The sequence below is a fragment of the Symphalangus syndactylus genome, chromosome 4, assembly GCF_028878055.3.
Source record: "Symphalangus syndactylus isolate Jambi chromosome 4, NHGRI_mSymSyn1-v2.1_pri, whole genome shotgun sequence".
NCBI lineage: Eukaryota > Metazoa > Chordata > Mammalia > Primates > Hylobatidae > Symphalangus > Symphalangus syndactylus.
Window position 1 is genome coordinate 135,249,675 of NC_072426.2, and position 20,882 is coordinate 135,270,556.

General features: G+C 32.9%; 1 protein-coding gene across 4 annotated transcripts in view; it reads right to left on the bottom strand.

The window, feature by feature from the left end:
• The window catches only part of FSTL5 (follistatin like 5), a 783,576-nt gene that overhangs the window by 522,328 nt on the left and 240,366 nt on the right, over window positions 1–20,882 (bottom strand). For all 4 annotated transcript variants that reach the window (XM_055276294.2, XM_055276292.2, XM_055276293.2 and 1 more), the window contains exon 4: window positions 13,208–13,456. In XM_055276294.2, the coding sequence (XP_055132269.1) occupies window positions 13,208–13,456 (249 nt within the window). The remainder of the gene's footprint in view (window positions 1–13,207; window positions 13,457–20,882) is intronic.

Genomic DNA, 20,882 nt, shown 5'->3' on the forward strand with positions numbered 1-20,882 from the left:
TGTAAATATGAAGATATGCAAAAGACATTATGGGTTTTGATGGGGCATAAAAACTCCACCTCAAGGCTACAGCTGTATGGTTAATATTCTGCCTTTGGGAGTAGATACATGCACAATGACCAGACAGATATGATGCAAATGAGAAGTTCCAAAAGTTTTTCTCCGTATATTATTCACTGTAGTCAAAATCTGCTTTTCACCAGACATGGTTTTCTAAATTATTAAATGTGTGCATAAACTTCTGCATACATGGGTGCTGATACTATCACTTACTATCTGAAAGTCAGGGTGAATGAACAGCATCTCTCTAGGTTTTCAGAGTAAACTTAGGTTGATGATGAGGACTTTTTATGGAGCACTGCCTACTTATTAAAACAATATGCAGTATCTTTCAAAGCTGCAGGAGGTTAGCGTGCAAGACAAAAGGTGTAATTAGTTCTCCACACATTCCTTTTGAGTTCTAACATCTATGCTGTTGTTTTCTTAACTACCTCATTTGCTGCTATATATGGTTCTCATGGATCACCACTCCATCTTTTAATTTGCACCTCATATTCAGTAATAATAAACTGGCAAGAGAAAAAATTGGATGTCCATGAATAATGATTAGATATAATATGGCACATATATACTGTGAGAAACATGTTTCATTTACAAAAGGCAGATAGGTTTGTTTTGACATAGAATGATTTCAATGTCCCTGAATATGAGGGACTGACGTTAATCTAACCTAAAAGAATGAGAGTCTCCTGCAATGGAAAAAAATATATATCATTGGCCATGAATTGATTTATCTCACCACTCACCTCTACCAATTTGGGAAAACTAAGACTGTGTTCTATTTCCATCTTTACAGAGAACCTTAAGAATAGATCTGCCACCTGATTAGGTTCCAATACATGATTATCATGTATTAACTAAAAAAAAATCATATTTGTTCATACATATCTGTCCATGACACACATACGAACATATTTTATCTTTCTAGATATATTACATGAATTACTACCTAAAATCTTTTTGACAAGCATGTAGCACTTTGAGCATTTATAAAATTAATCAATTTATAAAATTAAGATATAAATTGTTTTCAATTAATTATACTGATGCTCAATTAAATTATTTCAATGTTCATCTATGTTTCTCAATTTTTTAAATAGCACTTTCTTTTATTTTCAGGAAAAAATTCATTAAAAATATAAAGTAAACACCAACGACCCTACAAATATCATATTGACTAAGTCAATCTATATTCCATGATTGGAAGCCTGATAGATTAAAGCACACACAAAATTAAAATATGCATAGCTTAGAAAAATTAAGTCAAAAATGTTTTAGCTACCCAAAACTTTATACACTTTGTTTAACTCAAAGCAGTTTCACTTGCCAAAGTTTAACCACAGCACTATGGCTAGTCTCAGTAATGTTTACTTATAGCTTACCTACAGGATTAGTAATAAAGTGATATAGTATTAGATATGTTTCAAGGTAACTGTCCATCCATAACATGTTTTGAAGAGTTGTCAATCTCCTTTTTTTGTCATAAATAAACAGATTTTGTATCATTTGTCCTATGCCTACTTTAGTGACCGCTCATTGACCGGAAATGGAAAACTCATTGAAATTCAACAACAGGCCTATATGCTTCCCAAATGCCCAGGAAAGGTGTGTCCTGGCTTACCAGCCTAAGCAGAGTGCATTACTAATGCTTTAACTAAGAGGCACAGATGTAAACTGAATGCCAGCATTAAGAAGTTATCTCAAAAATATGTCATAAAATTTCCAGGATGTAGAGTTGGCTGGGGAGTCCATTTTGGTCCATACACAAGCTGAGGCTGAAGATCCCCACCAGGAGCTTTCTGGATACTAGAGTCTCTACAATAAAGCAGACATAACATAATAATACTGCCCCTATGAGAGATGAAAAATAGGCCTTTGGATCATTTCTTTAATTAGATTTTCTTCCTGGAAAAATAAAACTCCTGGTTAAAACTAATTCTTCAATTACTCAGTGCATTAATCTAAGCAGCTAACTCTATTTGGAGACAAGAACACCACCATGGAAGTCTATTGTCACTTTAAATTTGAGAACAGCAATATCATACTCCCTCAGCACTACTAGAATTCCTACACTACACCAGCAGTCTTTTCTTCTTCTCTGTTATCTCATGTTTTTTTCTCTCCTAAAATTTCCCAAACCTTCTCTGTTGCTTGCAACTGATGCTTCATTTCTTATTTCACTGAGAAAAATATAAGCAATCTGATGAGAATAACACATTTATACCATAAAATATACTTAGCTACCTGCATCCAATCTTGTTTTTCCTTTCTTTATGTTTAATGAAGGAAGAAGCCATGCTCTCATCTAAAGCTAAATCTGCCACTTGTGTATTGGGTCTCATCCTCTCTACCACATCCAGAAGCTCTACTCCTGCACTTGCCCTGTTCCTCTTGCCAGATAATTTTTCCTTCTGTGTTTCCTTATTCCCATCCACCTCTCCCTCCTGACAATTACACACATATATTGAATACTGAATACTGAATATTGAATATATGTGTGTTGTTATCAGGAGGAAGAGGTGAATGGGAATAACTTTTTTAGAATAAAAAATCTCTAATGAGCTTGGTATCTCATTTCCTCAGTTCTTATTTTCTGTTTTACCAAAAGTTAACCATAGCCTTAAACTTTCCAAATCAATGTTCATTTCTCAAATCCTCATCATACTTGATTTCAGCAGCGATTAATTCAGCCCAATCTTCTGTCCTCCTTATGACTTTTTTCCTTGGCTTGGTTCTCCTTCTGTAACACTTTTGGCTATGCATTTGTCTCCTGTGCTTGCTTCTGCTCTTCTTCATGACCTCCGAAGGTTGAAATACACCAGAGTTCGATCCTCAACTCTTCATTCTTCTCAATCTGCACTCATTCTTCACTTCATCTTAACTATACGGTCCTTTGGCATTTTCTCTTTATTGTCATACTTATAGCTCATAAATATATGCCTTCCTGATCCAAACTGTATTGATTTCTACATGAATATCCAAATGCACAAATGACACTTTCTTTTGCTTGTCTAAAAAACCAATATATACCATATACCTGTATATATACTCTCCTTGCATACATTAACAAGGAGACTCCAGTGTTTTGCATTTCAGTGAATAGCTCCCCAATCTTCCGTTTGCTTAGCTAGTTTCTTTAATTACCATGAACTCCATACTCAATCTGTGGCAAATTAGGTCAGATAGTCTGAGACCATTTTATCAGTGGCACTCCCGTCATCTTAATTGAAATTATCATCATCTCTATATCTCTTTTGGACAACTACAAAAAGGCCCAAATCAACCTTCCCTCTTCCAGCTTGCTTCTTCATACTAATGAATTCTAATATAATCTAAACATATAAATAATTTATGTCCAGCCTGGGCAGATTTTTTCCACTTAACTGGACTACAAGTGAAAACATTTTATTTATTTTTCTATAAATCTGCCACAATTCTTAATGTATTATTCTGAATTCAAATATAAATTATGAATTGACTGCTATGTTTTGATCTTTTTCATGATCTGTCACCTGATAGCAACTAAGTTGTTATCCTCATACTTTAAATGTTACTTACAGATGTATTTCCACACTTTTGCCTGTGAACTTCAAATCACAGTAATTGGGAAAGAATCTTTGGAAATAAGTATCAGCTGTTTGAATCGACCATGACCACTTTATATATTACATCTCTGTGTAAAATTATTATGGATTTTTGAAAGTCATTATTATTTTATGTTAGAAATAAGCAAAGTGAAAATTTCCATTCAGTATCTCCACCCTTACCACAAAGCTTTATGCTAGAACAATCTGTAATTGTCTTTTCTCTTCAAATTATTATTCTATATATGTATAATTCTGAGGAAATTTGGAGCCAAACATCTTATTCAGGGTACATATTCAAATTATAATCTGATTCTGGTTCAATATTGTTTCTACATATTGAAGACTTTATTTCCTCTTGGTCTGGAGAGTATTCAGGAAATTTGGCAATCATTTGTGTGCTCTTTAGGTATGGCAAAGAGCAAAAAGCATTGAAAAAAATGTGATTACAACGCATGTTCAGATTTCAGGGGGGCTTTTGGAAAGATATTATACAAACTACTAGAAATTCACATATTGACTAAAGGCACTTACAGAAACAAGTTCTTAAAGTGATTGTCACATAAAGAAAGACATGACAGGTGGAGCTTCTGCTGTAACACATAGCAGTCAATAGACGAATGCTTTATCGAAACCAGAGGGCTGATAAATAATTTCTAGCTAGATGATATGATGTTTTAAACTAAAACAATTAGCATATTACTGCATTAAATTAATTTAAAAAAAATTGATTTGAAGGCTTTTTTAAACTTTGCTTTACCTGTGTGAAAAGAGCAATATTGCTAATTATTTGTGCTTTTTTCATCATTTCGGAAAGTGCACAATTTCCTTTATTTAATGTAATTCCATCCAAACACTTTTTTCACATAACTATCTGGATGATAAGATACAAAGCTTTCCACTTTTCTCATTTGGTTTTAAAATTTTTATCAATAATAAGTTTTCCTATGCTCTCTGAAATATCTGTGGGTGCTCTTCAGAAAGAATTTCAGAAGTGAAATATAAATCAGACTAATAGAAAACAATTTTCAACTGCATTTTCTAGAACATTTTATCCTCAATTACATATTCTGAATGTAATCAATGAAAAGGTTTTTTTATCACTGTGTTTTTGCACAGAAATATAGAAGAAAAATCAATTATATTGAAAAAATAGTTGTAAAAAGCATTGTTTGCTTTTCAATATTTTGTAAGTTATAGAAATATTGCATTCAGCATTTGACAAGAGGATACTGAGAAAATGAATATGGTAAGTGAAATGTCTATGGGAGGTGATATGGTTTGGCTGTGTCCCCACCCAAATCTCAACTTGAATTGCATCTCCCAGAATTCCCACATGTTGTTGGAGGGACCCAGCAGGAGGTAACTGAATCATGGGGGCTAGTCTTTCCTGTGCTATTCTCATGATAGTGAATACGTCTCACAAGATCTGATGGGTTTATCAGGGGTTACACTTTTGCTTCTTCCTCATTTTTCTCTTACCGCTGCCATGTAAGAAGTGCCTTTCACCTCCTGCCGTGATTCTGAGGCCTCCCCATCCATGTGGAACTGTAAGTCCAACTAAACCTCTTTTTCTTCCCAGTCTCAGGTATGTCTTCATCAACAGTGTGAAAATGAACTAATACAGTAAATTGGTACCAGTAGAGTAGTGCATGGCTGAAAAGATACCCAAAAATGTGGAAATGACTTTGGAACTGGGTAAGAGGCAGAGGTTGGAACAGTTTGGAGGGCTCGGAAGAAGACAGGAAAATGTGGGAAAGTTTGGAACCTCCTAGAGACTTCTTGAATGGCTTGGACAAAAATGCTGATAATGATATGAACAATAAGATCCAGACTGAGGTGGTCTCAGATGCAAATAAGAAAATTCTTGGGAGTTGAAGCAAAGGTGACTCTTTTTATGTTTTAGCAAAGAGACCGGTGGCACTTTGCCCCTGCCCCAGAAATTTGTGGAACTCTGAACTTGAAAGATATGATATAGGGTATCTGGTGGAAAAAATTTCTAAGCAACAAAGCATTCAAGAGCTGACTTGGGTGCCATAAAAAGCATTCCATTTTAAAAGGGAAACAGAGCATAAAAGTCCAGAAAATTTTCAGCCTGACAATGCAGTAGAAAAGAAAAATGCATTTTTGAGGAGAAATTCAAACTGGCTACAGAAATTTGCATAACAAGCAAGGAGCCTAATGTTAATCTCCAAGACCATGGGGAAAATGTCTCCAGGCCATGCCAGAGACCTTCATGGAGGCCCCTCCCATCACAGGCCTGGAGGCCCAGGAAGAAAAAGTGGTTTGATGGGCTGGGTCCAGGGTCACTATGTTGTGTGCAGCCTAGGGACGTGGTGCCCTGTGTCCTAGTCACTCCAGCCATGGCTGAAAGGGGCCAAGATATAGCTTGGGCTGTGGCTTCAGAAGGTAGAAGCCCCAAGCCCTGGCAGCTTACATATGGTATTGAGCCTGCATGTGCATAGAAGTCAAGAATTGAGGTTTGGGAACCTCCACCTAGATTTCAGAAGATGTATGGAAATGCCTGGATGCCCAAGCAAAAGTTTGCTGCAGGGGCGGAGCCCTCATGGAGAACTTCTGCTAGTGCAGTGTGGAAGGAAACTGTGGGGTCAGAGCCCCGACACAGAGTCCCTACTGGGATACTACCCAGTGGAGCTGTGAGAAGAGGGCCACTGTCTTCCAGACCCTCAGATGGTAGATCCACTGACAGCTTGCACTGTGCACCTGGAAAAGCCACAGATACTCAATGCCAGCCATGAAAGCAGCCAGGAGGGAGTCTGTACCCTGCAAAGCCACAGTGGCAGAGCTACCCAAGACCATGGGAACCAGCGTGACCTGGATGTGAGACTGGGAGTCAAAGGAGATCATTTTGGATATTTAAAATTTGACTGCCCTGCTGGATTTTGGACTTGCTTGGGCCCTGTAACCCCTTGGTTTTGGCCAATTTCTCTCAATTGGAATGGCTGTATTTACCCCAATACCTGTACCCGCATTGTATCTAGGAAGTAACCAGCTTGCTTTTGATTTTACAGGCTCATAGGCAGAAGGGATTTCCCTTGTTTCAGATGAGAGTTTGGAATGTGGACTTTTGGATTAATGCCAAAATTAGTTAAAACTTCAGGGGACTGTTGGGAAGTCATGATTGGTTTTGAAAATGTGAGAACATGAGATTTAGAGGGTCCGGGGTGGAATTATATGGTTTAGCTGCGTCCCCACCCAAATCTCAATTTGAATTGTATCTCCCAGACTTCCACGTGCTATGGGAGAGACAAAGTAGAAGAAAAAATATTTCAACTGACGAAATGTTCTTCTTTTTCTATGTTATTTTGACTATTGTGCCCATGACTAGAAGTGGACTATCCATACATCTATCAAAAAACACAAAATAAAATAGTAAGCTCAAACACATATTTCACACCTTGAAACTAAGAAAAAAGAAATAGCATGAAAATGTATAAAAACAAGATAAGACTAAGTATTTGAATGTTAAAGTTAATTCTTATATATACATCACAGGGGAAAATTTGACAGAAATTAAATGCAATAACAAACTCACTTCATAATCACTAAAATATTTTTTGGGGGAGAAATGTAGTGGGGTGGTAAAATAATATTAAGTTATAGATCTAATAGATATTCTATTTGTCATAAAAGATAAACAAAATTAACCTGCAATAAATCATCAGTAAGTAAGATGACAATGAGTTAAAGTTTTACAAATGTCAACCAATAACAAATATATGTCCAAACTCATTATAGTTATTTTTTCTTTAAATATAATTATCTAAAATCAGAAAATTGACCACCACCAACTAGCCTATTATAATCTTGTAAACTCCTTTCTATGTTAATTTTACCAGATACAAGACTATAACCCAATATAAACTCAAAAGAAAATATGTATGACTTCACAGACTCGTCTGAAAATTTATTATAATCAATTGTGTACATTTACTAAAGTTCTAGTCTTAAACCCAATAATAATTTCTTATTGTGTTCTTCTGTTGGCCAAGAATTACATTAAATGCATGATTTAATCTTCACCAAAACCATAGCTGGCAGATTGTTTCTAAATGATGTCAAGTATTCATATAGAAATCACTATTAAAAGTACAATGTCTTAAGAAACACAGGCAAGTGAGATATTACAATATTGTAGCCTTAGGCAGACATATTTGGAACAAACATGCGCTAAATGGGAAGCCTCTGCCCTTGGTTCCTGTCCCAGTTCAGGTTAACTTCCTGTGAGAATGTTGACGGGCCATTTTTAAAACTGTAGGTTTGTTGCCTTCACTATAGTATATTGGCTTTTTAGAATGATTAATTAATAATTTAACATTTGTGAAAGTGTTTTGAAATAAATAATACTCAATTTGTTATTATTATTATCACTAGTTCTGCTGGCATTCTCTGTATCTCTTCCCCCCATCATCTCCCTCCCCCTCTCCCTACCTGTCTCTCTTCTCTTCCTCTCCATTTGTCTCCTTTCTCCCACCTTCCCACTCTCTGGTAACATTTATTGAACAGTCCTAATGTCTAATATCCCAAAATCCCAAAATGAGTGATAAGTCTGCCTAAGTATTAATCACCTTTTTAGATTTTATTATATTTTATTATACATATATAAAACATCTATCATATGTCTACTATGTATTCATAAATGGCAGGTAAACATATAAAATATGTAAGCTTTCACATCACCGAATTAAAAAATGTTAACATAGATGTACCAAACATAAGGGATTAATAAAATTGCTTTTGATGTTCTGAGTACTAAGTGAATTCAAAGGAACTGGAAACACTGTGTGCCAGTATTCTGGCCTCGAAAAAGTTTATCTACATTTCTTATTGTCCAAATTATGTATTTCACCATCAACACGCAGTTTCAATTGGCTAATACTGACAACAAAAACAAAACAGAACAAACAAACAAAACTCTGGATATCATTTTTCAATGTATATAGATTTATTCAGGCTGCTGTTTTTGTTTAAATAGTATAAAAGGCTGTATTAACATAAAACAGAAGCTTTACAAAGGTGCCCTTATTTAAAAAATACATGTGGATTAGCACATGACATTTACTAATATATTTTAAGATATATCTGGCAGCCACCTTTTTAGCCTAAATTCTACAAACTCCTTCTTAAAAAAAAAAGAAAGAAAGAAGAAAAGAAAAAAGTCAGGTAAAATAACTAATTTAAATATGTAATACAAAAGTCTGTTCAGATTATGCCTCAAAAATGGAAACAATGTCCGATCTCATGCTAATAGTGCACAGATCGCTGTGACAACCATATTTCTCAAGTTGTTATTGTTTGTGATGCACATTTGAGTGCACAGAACATTTGCCTTTATGGCAGCTGTTCTCTGAGTTATTCTCAGCACAGTAAATAGCAGAAGGGTTTCTGTTCAATTGACTCTCATAAAAGGTTTAAATCCCTGTTCATTTTGGCATAGGTTCTATCTTGAGTTTCTTACTCTAGTTTACATCTGCACTTTGAGCAGTATAGATGTTTTGTATGAGGGAACGACCTGATGCCCGGGTGAAAGGAAATTGTACTTGCTTTAAGGGATGTTGTGAATTGCTGCAGTTAGAAAGCCCTTTGTGAGAGAAATGACTTTAAGGCAGAACTGTCTCATCACAAAAATGAACAGCTAGGCATTTTATAAAAATAGAATGTTTTATGTTACGTTGAGCATCATCACAAAGTATCTGATGCCAGTAAACAAATACTACAATATTCTATATCCGATTATAGCCTTTTATTTCATAATCAAATAAATGCGAACAGGAATAAATTAGAAAAATATTATATTCATAGGTATATTGTTTATTTTATCTATAGTTCTACAAATCATAAATCACTAAAAAAATTATTGGTAAATTTATGTGTATATTTAAAAGTCGATAACAATAAAATATGCTAAGATTACCACAGAGGCATTTCAATATGTAACACAAGTAATAGAAAGAAGATATACAGATATAGGTATATAAAAAATATTTTATATAGAAATGTAGATGATTTAACATGGATTTTAACTTTAAAACAATGCATCAATACACCTGATTCTACAAATATAAATTATTTTAATAGGTTTTTCTTTTTTTCTTTTGAGACAGAGTCTTGCTCTGCCACCCAGGCCAGAGTGCAGTGATGTGATCTCCGCCTCCTGGGTTCAACCAATTATCTGCCTCAGCCTCCCAAGTACCTGGGATAACAGGCGTCTGCCACCACACCTGACTAATTTTTTTGTATTTGTTTTAGTAGAGACGGGGTTTCACCAAGTTGGCCAGGCTGGTCTTGAACTCCTGGCCTCGTGATCCACCCGCCTCGGCCTCCCAAAGTCCTGGGATTGCAGGCATGAGCCACTGCGCCCAGCCTTTAATAAGTTTAAACATAAATGCCAAATATAAATCTGATATAAACAAACAGGACTTACCTTAAAGTGCAAATCAGTAAGGAATAATGCAAATCTTGCTTTCTTTAAAAACTTTGACGTATTTCCCAATATTTTTCCAGGACTTTTTAATTAAAATTTTCTTCGTGAGATGCATTTGTCAGAAATAATACAGACATATCCCATATATCTTTACCTAGTTTCTCTTAAAGATAATATTTTGTATTATTATAGCACAATATCCTAACCAGGATATTGACTTTAATACTATCCCTGGGTCTTACTAAGATTTCCTGTTTTATTTCCACCATTTGCATATATATTTAGTTCTACTTAATTTTACCACATATGTAAGTCTCTGTATTCATCAAGATAGTCAAGAAGATACAGAATAGTAAAGATCTGCTACTAATTTTTAAAATAAATTTTAAATAATAATCTTTTAAAGCAGGGGTTAACAAACTTTTCTGAAAATATCTACGTAAGAAGATGTTTAGCATTAGAGGCCATAAAATTTCTATTGCAAGTACTCAACTCTCCTTTCCCAATGTGTGTAGCTGTGTTTCAATAAAACATTATGGAAAAATACAGATTGTGACCTGGATTTGGCCAATAGTTTTTTTAACTCCCATTCTAAGGTTTTCACAATCACCTTTTAAAAATCTAAAAGTAGCAAATATATTTTCCATTTTTTTATTTAACTTTTCATTTTCATTTTTTCTTTAAAAAATCCCTAAGTGAATATAAGGTTTTGAAGTTCTTTAACCTAATATTTCAATTTGCTTCTTCCATTGGGCCACTATAGCAAGTAATATAACTTGCTGAAACTCCACAAAAAATATAATTCACAATTATAAAATTAATTTTAGCTATCAGAATAATATCAGGCCTCAGCTTTACAGAATCTTCTTTTACAATCAAAACTTGGCCCAATGCACACTAATAAGACAGGCAATTTATTGTTTTGGTTTATATTATTTACTCCCTTCTGATGAAATAAAGTCATTTTATGAGTTAGTTGTATTTTAGGCAAAACACCAAGTTAAGTACATAAGCAAACAAAAGACCCATAATTTCTGAGACCTGGAAAATACGCTAACCTTTGGTAAATAACCCAGACAGTATAAATGAAATTTTAACACTACACATGATGAGAAAGTATTTTTAAGTAACAATAGATCTAATAAATATGTGTAGTATAAGCTCGAAGAACAAAAGTTCTTCAAACCATTATTTTATACGTTTACTTTATAATAAAATCAATCTATTGTTCATGCATCCTACCCTGACATTGAATGGTATTATTCCTAAGCATACAGGTACAAAACAGAACATTAAATACACCAAACTATTTTCTCACAATATTTATTTATATTTATTTATTTGTTTTTTTGAGACGGAGTCTCGTTCTGTTGCCTAGGCTGGAGTGCAGTGGTGCGATCTCGGCTCACTGCAACCTCCACCTCCTGGGTTCAAGAGATTCTCCCACCTCAGCCTCCTGAGTTGGTGGGATACAGGCGCCCGCCATCATGCCCGGCTAATTTTTGTATTTTTGTAGAGATGGAGTTTCATCATATTGGCCAGGCTGGTTTTGAACTCCTGACCTCAGGTGATCCGCCCACCTCGGCCTCCGAAAGTGCTGGGATTACCAGCGTGAGCCACCATGCCAGGCCCCCACATGATATTTAATATTATGTGTTTCTATATGGATGTCAGGTGAACAAACCCTCAATTTGAGAACATGATGCTAAGTTAAAATATTTTAATAGTTACATATTATACATTATGTACATAATTTCATAGTGTCAAGTATCAGTGCAATAGTATAATTTCTACCATACCATCTTGTGTCAAAATGACAGAAAAAAAATTCCCTAACATTTTAAGAATATTAAGTATTTGTAAAATAGATTTGATAGAAAAGGGAACTAAACTGAACTTGAAATCTAAGTATCTGTTATCCTTTTGGTAAAAGAAGGGAATTTACTGTCATAAAATACTCTGCACATGTATGTAAGAGGCACACAGTACACTATGGTAAGTAAATTATCCTAGTTTTACTTCAAATGTGTTAAAGGATTTCTAGCAGCAACAATAACAGAGCATTGCATCTTGCATCATCTGAAAAGCTCTACATGTCATTTTTAAATCACGTTGGAAATAATATTGTGTTAGAGACAGTTTGAAAAAGGATAATTTTTAATTATTCAATTTACCTTAATAGGTGGATGAGTGGCATGTAATAAAATTATTTTTCAGCCATAAATTTAAGCTAGGAGTAAAAATATTAAACAGGTTTTTAAGTGTAAATACATTTCAGAAATATTCTGAGAAACTGGGACTTGGCACTGACCAAAGATTAGAAATCAGATTAATTATTGATGGAAGTTCTACACATTTAACTCTAGAATTTCAGACTGAGTCATGACTATAAACAAGAAAATATTTCCAACAGCATGAACAAGTAAACAACAAATAAATGTATAAAAACTGAATGACGTTAAAACTGTTCAATGATTTATTTATATGGCATGTAAAAATATTGTATTGAATTACAAATTCAGTACTTTTCCATAAACCAATGATTTTTAAATGCATGAAAGTGAATACCAGTACCTTAAAAAAATTTTAACTATGGTTATCTCTGATTCACTAATGAGATTTAGCATGAGTTCTTCTAGTTATTTCAGTGGGCAACTACTGGTTCCTTATAATTTGAATTACATGGTGCAAACTGAACCATGTAAAAACCATCGTTTTTAATCAGGAAGGAATGAAATGTTATCACAGCATGGCTTGGCACTCACTAGTCCCTCAATTCCACTCCAGGTGCTTTTTACTGGGTGAATTTGGCCTGTAGACTGAATTGGCCACCCTGTGTCCCTAAGATAATCCATGATTGAGAAGCCATATGGTACAATGCTGAAAGCTATATTAAATTTTGAGTCATATTTTGGCCAGCTTTATTCTCATAACTGAATATCAGAATTGTTTACATGTAAATTTCCACACACTGCTACTTAGTGGAGTACTTATGATATTTTGTTTTTCTTTTCCTTTTTAGACCCTTGCTGATATAAAATTGCTGGAGTTTAAAGGCACTAGTTGAGAAAGAAAAGAAATAGAGTGGGGTGACACTTAAGGTTCACCCTTCATTTACCTTTAAAGAAGCAGTCTTCATTGTGAACAATGGTAATCTTTTGTTTTTTCAGGCAAGCAGCTCTGTGCACTTCACAGTGGTTTTCATAGAATTCTCCATCAGATCCACACACAGGTTTGTAGTGACGTTTGCAAAGGTCCATACAGGCACATTCCGCTTGCCCTGTCTCTCTGTTGGTAACACAGTGTCTTCCCAAACCACAGTACTTATTTTCACAAGATCCAAAAGGGCCATCCTGAATCATAAATCCTGAAGAATTAAAAAAAATTGAAAATCATTTGGTTCATTTGTCCAAATAACATATATATTTCAGAGTATCAAGTGGAAAACAAGTGTTCTAAGAAAAGTACAGTATAGTGTATTCAGGGCTCAATTTTCAGTGGTGGAGATGCTTATATAAATAACTGTACATGAACTTTCACAAAATGCTTTCAGTATTCTTCCCTTCTTCCTCTCCTCTACTTGAGCTCTCTTCTCCCTCCCCAGAGGAGTGTAGTGCTTAATGACAAGGTCTGTAAAGCTAAACTGCCTGAGACCAAATCCTGGCTTGACCATTTACTAGCTTTATGTTTTGGATAAATTCCTTCCTTGTGCCAAGTTGTCCCATCTGTAATATGGGAATAATAGTATGGACCATCTCTAGAGTTGTTCAAACTATTACATGTGATAATCCACAGAAAGCACATCCTTGGCACATGAGAGATGTTTCATAAATGTTAGCTTTTACAGTAACAGAATTGTAGATAGGAGAAAGTAATGTATGCATACAAGGCAGAAAATGTAAGGAGACAGGAGTGGAAAATAACCATCTCTTGAAAACTTTTTGATATATGATCCTTTCTTGTTTTGACCTTTGCCACCTGACAATCACTGATGCATATCACGACTAAATCAACAAATCATGAAGAATTATATTTTCTTGTTACTTATTTAGTCTAATAAACTCAATTTGCATCAGAAAAGTTTAACTGAATCCACCAGTCTTGTACTAAGGCTGAAATTAGCAATTTCAATTCCTTATGCTTTTCTAGGCAGATTTAGCTTTGAGAATTTTAGAAAATGAAAAATGGCAGTAAGTTGAATATACATATGCACATACATACACATAGATATGTATACACATATGTACACACACGTGTATATATATTTAGCATCAATGACACTTATGTATTGCAAAAAAGAAAGTAAATATTTGAAAGGTTACAAGCATAAGTTACAGTAATTTTTTGAGTAGTTAGTATATATTAATATTCTCAGCTGTTTGTTTAAACCATCTCTACATAACAGCATCATAATAAGAACATGGATTCTGATCCAGAGTTTAAATCCCTAGTTGCAAGCTTTCGGGCCCTAAGTGGCTACCTAACACATCTGTAACTCACATGTAACTCAGTTTCCTCATCTGTAAAATAGGGATCACAACAGTGTATCCTCGTAGTTTTATCAAGATTAAAGGGTTGCAATTGGCACATATAAGACTTCTTGTGTTATTTATTATTAACAGCTCTTCAAAAATTGGTTTTCAAAAGGACATATGTGAATGAAAATGTATTTAAGTAATCAATTTTGTTCTTTTTTAAAAAAAGCTCATACATTAATTTTATTTTCATATTTATGCATGAATTCTCAAACGGAATTTAAATTAGCAAAATTAAAATTCCACAAAAAGATCAACACTACCAATGGCATATTTTTTAAAAACTAATTTATATTTCTGATAGCAGTGAAAATTAGAACAAATCTACATGTAAAAAATTTCAAACTCTTTGACTCTTTGATAAAATATTATGATTATTGATGAAGCATTCCATGAAATTTAAAACAAATAGGTGGAAAAATAATTTATTGAAAAGATATTTCTGATGTATCTCCAATGTTATTTTAAATATTGATAACTCACTGAAATATTTTAATACCTGAGTGATGAAATAATCTGTATAATAAACTCTCATGACACATGTTTACTTATGTAACAAACCTGTACATGTACCCCTGAAATTAAAATTTAAAAAACTTAGTAAAAAATCAATTTTGGAAAATTTATGTAATGCAGTAGTTCTTGAATTTTGGCATGCTTACAATCGCCCAGAGAAGTTGTTAATATACAAATTTTTTCTCCATCTCACCCCAGAGTTTCTGATTCAGTGGATCTTGAGTCTAATCCAAGACTTATATTTTTAACAAGCTCCCAGGTGATGGTGATATTTCTGCTTCCAGGATCAAACTTCAGGGCACTGACGTAATCCTAACTTATAATTAAAATATATAATACTAAGAGAAAGGCTAGGTGAATAATTTTAAAATGCTCTTAAGTGGAAAAAGATGAGAAGTTAATGCTATCATCAAAACATTATAAAATAATGCAATTATTTGGAAGATACTAGGAAAAGAAATTTTAAAATGAACATAGTTGACTAGCAAGGTTGATATGGTACTGGGCAAGTTTTGCTATTTTTACATGATTGCTTTTTAATGTTCAATATGGTAAATTAAATAAGCAGGAGTCCATCAGCTTGAAGCTGTCTCTGTATTTTGAGTTCCTAACTAAGAAACTGTACCCTAACTTATTAGTATGTAAACAAGCCAAAACTGATTTTAGGAATATATTGTTATAACAAATAACCAGGTTTCAGCCAATTACAGGAAACCAATTTATCAGATCAGTTTCAAAAAGGCAAATGCTTCTTCCAACCATGCCCAAATAACATAGATGCCTAGTGGTAGCCAAGCAGGTCATTTATTTACTTTGCTTCTATGTTTGGCCTATAATAGCTCATTGCTAGATGGAGCTTTCTGAATCTCTTTTGGTCCTGAGTGCTGCCAGACTCCTGAATTGTTCTTTGTGCAGATAAACTCTGTTAAATTTAATTTATCTAAACTTTTTAAAAAAATTAATGTGCTAAAAGAAAGTACAAAATTATATCAATTATTACTATAAAATAAAGTAGAAAAATACTTTAATGTAAAGTATAAAAATACTGATTTCAAAACAGAAAAATATTTCCCCATCCTTATGCCAGTATTTAATTAAGCAAATTGTTAATTCAATGTTCTATATGCGGCTGCCATTATAATAGAGAAATTTGACTCACATATTTATATTTCGTATAATTTTATGTCTTATGTTTTTTCCATCAAATAATGAGTTAAGATTTTTCAAGAGAGTGTTTTGTTTATTTTAGTATTGAAGAATGAGCTAATGTTTTAAGAGTCTGATCATTTTACATTTTAGTCACAAATTGAGGTAGCTTTATGAATCAGTGCAATTTTCCAATTTTTAGGGGAATGCTCTACTATAACATGTCATATCTAGTATATAGAGGTTGGTCACAATATTTCCCATATTTTCTCTTAAATCCTTTCTCTTAAAGCCTGTACTCTAGTTCAGAGATTTGTATTAGGATATTTTCCATTTTGTAGAAGTTAATGAACTATTTTACACTAGCTAGAAGCTGTGTGTTGCATGTAGCTGCTACAATTAAACGAAATTTAATTAATTCATATGCAATCCAAAGAAAGCTCATATTATGTAAATGAATAGCTAGAACATACCCTTTCTGACAGTAATTATCCATGACTAATGCCGAACTTAAGTTTCAGCTGAGATTAGATCAATTTAATCTGATCAACGTGTCAAACATTTCTTCTAAGTACATTCAGTCAGATAACACACTAAATGATTTTTAATCAAGAACTTTTATCCTGGTAGCTTATAGCTTTATCAAATAGCATTTGCTCCTAAAAAAAGGATTATATATTTAACAAATTCATATTTTATAATTTTATTCCTTCAGAATATTAGAAAAATTCCACAAATTTAAAAAGAGATAAAAATATTAAAAGATTAAACATACCAAGCAATAAAGCAAAATAATTCCCTATTATTCTAAGATGGCATTTTCAGATACTCAGTAATAAATAAAATTATCTTAAAATATATATTTATATTTATATTATTGTCTATATGTATATCTAATATATCAGCTGATACTTATAGAGTGTATCTAAATTGAAATAAACTTTAATTTTAATAAAATACAATTATTTTTATGAGCAAGGTGGTATGTTGGTTGGTATAGGATACATAAAAAGAACAATCATTGACACTTGACTCTTCAAGTGGCTTACAAAGAGCATAAGATAGGACTTGAACATGTTTAAGTAGAGAGGCTAAGATTTAGGGGGACATTTAAGGGCACAAAGGAGATTGAGATAATGTAAGACCTCACAAGCAATGTACCATGTAATACAAATAACTGAGGTTGTGTTTAAAGAATGAGTTAAGAGTCTAATGGCTGATAAAAGGATATACAGGACATGGAATAGAGACAGAAGCAGGATTTAAAACAATAATAAAAGAGGCAGGGAAGAACCAGATTTTGAAGTTAGCTGCCTTTAACTATTATTGTGGAATATTAATATATTGTTGTATTTAAAGCATCAAGTTATTTGAGGTGTTCATTATCTCATAAAACTGTTTCATGTTAAAGTACAAAATGTAAGTATTACGTTCACAATTAACGGTTAAAAAGAACAACAGATTTTGGTCATAGAACAGAATTTGAGTCTTTGCTTTTCCGTTGCACTCTGGTGTGACCTCAACCAGGCTGCAATCCCTTTGGGCCTTATTGGGTTCTGGTTGTAAAATGAGAGGTAACCAGCAATTTATCTTTGGATTTGCTCTCATCCAAAAAATCCTTTAATGTAATAATGCTCAGCAAAATGCAGTTCTAATGAAAGCTAATGTATAGTGAGTATATTTAGTAAGTTTTCTCTATAATATCTATTATTTATAGTTCATCTGCCTTGAACAATCATATACTTCTTACTTTAAATCATATTTACATACTCTAGAAATAGCCTCAGCTATACAAAATGCAAAAGAATTTTGACTTCGACTTTCTAAATTACTTTTCTAAGACTTTGATTTACTTTTTGTTTCACATGCTAATATGGTGCAAGAGTAATTGTGGTTTTTGCCATTATTTTCAATAGGTTTTTACAATTTGGGTTTTAAAATCAGAATCCTCTATTTGTATTTTGACTACAAGTATGATTTTTAGGCAAGTTACTTAAAATCACTAAGCTTCAGTTTTCTCATTTAACTAGAACATAGTAGGAACTCAGTAACTGTTACTTCCACGAATATATAAAATGAAGATAATAATAATTACAGTAATAATAATATCATGTGTTTGTTAAGAATATTAAGTCAAATAATGCACTGAAAATTCCTGGCGTAGAGTATCTGCTTAACAAATGTATTCATTACTATTATTAAGAATTATCATTTATTACAGATTTGGTACATAGAACATATTGACTTAGAATCATTGAATTAAATATATAACTGCCCTCTACAGCTCTTGTTATTATTATAAGCATTGGAAATGCATTTAGGGGAGTGTTGCAGCATATGTGTTCTCAAAACATACTCTTAAAATTTTCACGGACATTCACTGTATAAGAATTTATTTCAGCTGCAAAAAGTAAAAAAGGAAGAAGGAAAATTCAAAATTACATTACACAATTAAATATTTTGATTTAGAATTAAGTATAATATTTTGGTGATGTTTTGCTTCCCACAAATGGAAAAATTGTGAAACTGTCTATTACATAAAAAATACAATTTCCTGTTGCACACTGTAAATTCTAACAAAATGCATTCGAACCTCACAAACTTCATGGCAAAGGGCAGTTCAAGTAAATACTGGAATGCCCACAGAAGATTGAGCACAGTATAATCTTTTCATGACCTGTAATAATTGGGATGTGTGTTTCCTGCTGCTACTTTGCAAAGTCGGTCAAAAAAGGCTGCCTGACTAAACGTTTGCCCAGTGTGCCACTATTGAACGACAATCCTTTTGAATGGTCACATAATCTGTAGTTCAGTGAGTTTGAACCCTTCTTTTCTCCCTTATTTTAGACAATCCATTGGTTCTGCAAGCTTCTTCATGTAATTCTGCAACAGAAGACGGTTTTTTTTTTTTTTTTTTACAAGAGACCAGTATGAAAATAATAAGTAGAAAAAAGCCAGAGATCCAGGTAATTTGCATCCATCCAAATTGTAGTTTCTGTTTCATGTTAATGAATGTTTGCTAGGAGATATAATTTTTGATGTGTCATTTCAAGAAGTTAAGTGATTTGAGATCAGTACCTAATATGGCAACAGTTATTTCTTATTTGATGTTCTCAACTGAAGTGTGATAATTCTGAAAGCAGAACAGAGTGTGATACAATCTCAACACTCTTTCCAACCTCAATGTGTAAACTTGATAACAAATTCCACAAAGGTTTTTCTAATTATTAATTTTTTCCTTTCTACGTTCTCTCTAAAGCGGTGATTTCTCTTATTATCTTAATATCTCCATCCCATTGAAAAATTACAGTAATACTTATCATTATATACTTTGGCTAAAAGCAAAAGGACTTATTTAGATGATAAGTTGGTTAGAAGCCAAAGAAATTTCACTGTTTCCCTTAGAACTACTTTAACATTATAAATAGATTGGTAGATACAGAGACAGAAAGACACGTAGACCATATGTGAATTTATGATATTTAAGGTCTTCTTTTAGATAACTAAGACTTGTGAATATTAGAAACAAAATATTTGTTCTGAAGTGTTTTAATTCAGTAAATTATTTGAGTGACATTCAGAAAAAATTGTTTTTGCTAAATAGCTGCCACTGTCCTCTATAAACCATGTTGATCTAGACCATAAATAAGAAAATAAATCAATTAACATAAATAAAAATAGTATTTTATTTTATATAAATCTATGCAATGAGGGAAAAGGCATATGCTAAATCATCTGGGAGACTTAAAATATTTCAGGCTTTGGAATAAACCCAACACTTAAAAAATATCTTATTTCTTATTAAAATTTAAAATAGCAGATAGATATCCTCAAATGAGAAAGGCATTTTATGCAATGATTTAAAAAATTAAACAGCATATTAAAAATTTTTAAGTGAAGGTCAAGCATTGTAATAGAAGGGTAGATTTGTCCAGCCAAACTTCAGACTATAATGTTGATTGTTAAAGTCAGTCCAGCAATATGGTTAATATATTTTTTTAATGAAGATATAGTAATTTCTGTTATAATTATAAAAATAAACGGCTTCTAGAAAATGAATATTATATTTTTTTATTTTAACTTTAAAATCAACGCTAGTAAATTATCATTTTACAGTATACTTAATTTTTTCCTTTATTAGAGTAAAATTGAAGCCAAATAGTCTACTAATTCAAAAAGTAAATATTAGTCATTAAAACTATTATTTTTATGAAGAATTAGATTTTCCAAATATATTAAGCATTAAAATGCAAAAATGCATTTAATTTCTTCAGAAGAAATGTATTTTTTCTTTATGATAAAGTGTAATACATTGATATTTACTTTTTTAAATTAAGAGACTGTTTTTTAGAGCAATATAATGTTCACAGCCAAACTGAATGGAAAGTACAGAGTTCCCATATATTCCCTTCCCACATAAACACACAACCCTCCCCACCATTAACACCATTAACACACTAGTACCTAGTGTGGTACATCGTTAATATCCACGAATCGATTTTTCCAGATCATTATGAGCTCAAGTCAATCCCTCCATCTTTTACCCTGAACCCTCGGCAATCGCTGATATATTTAATGGCTCTATAATAATAGTTT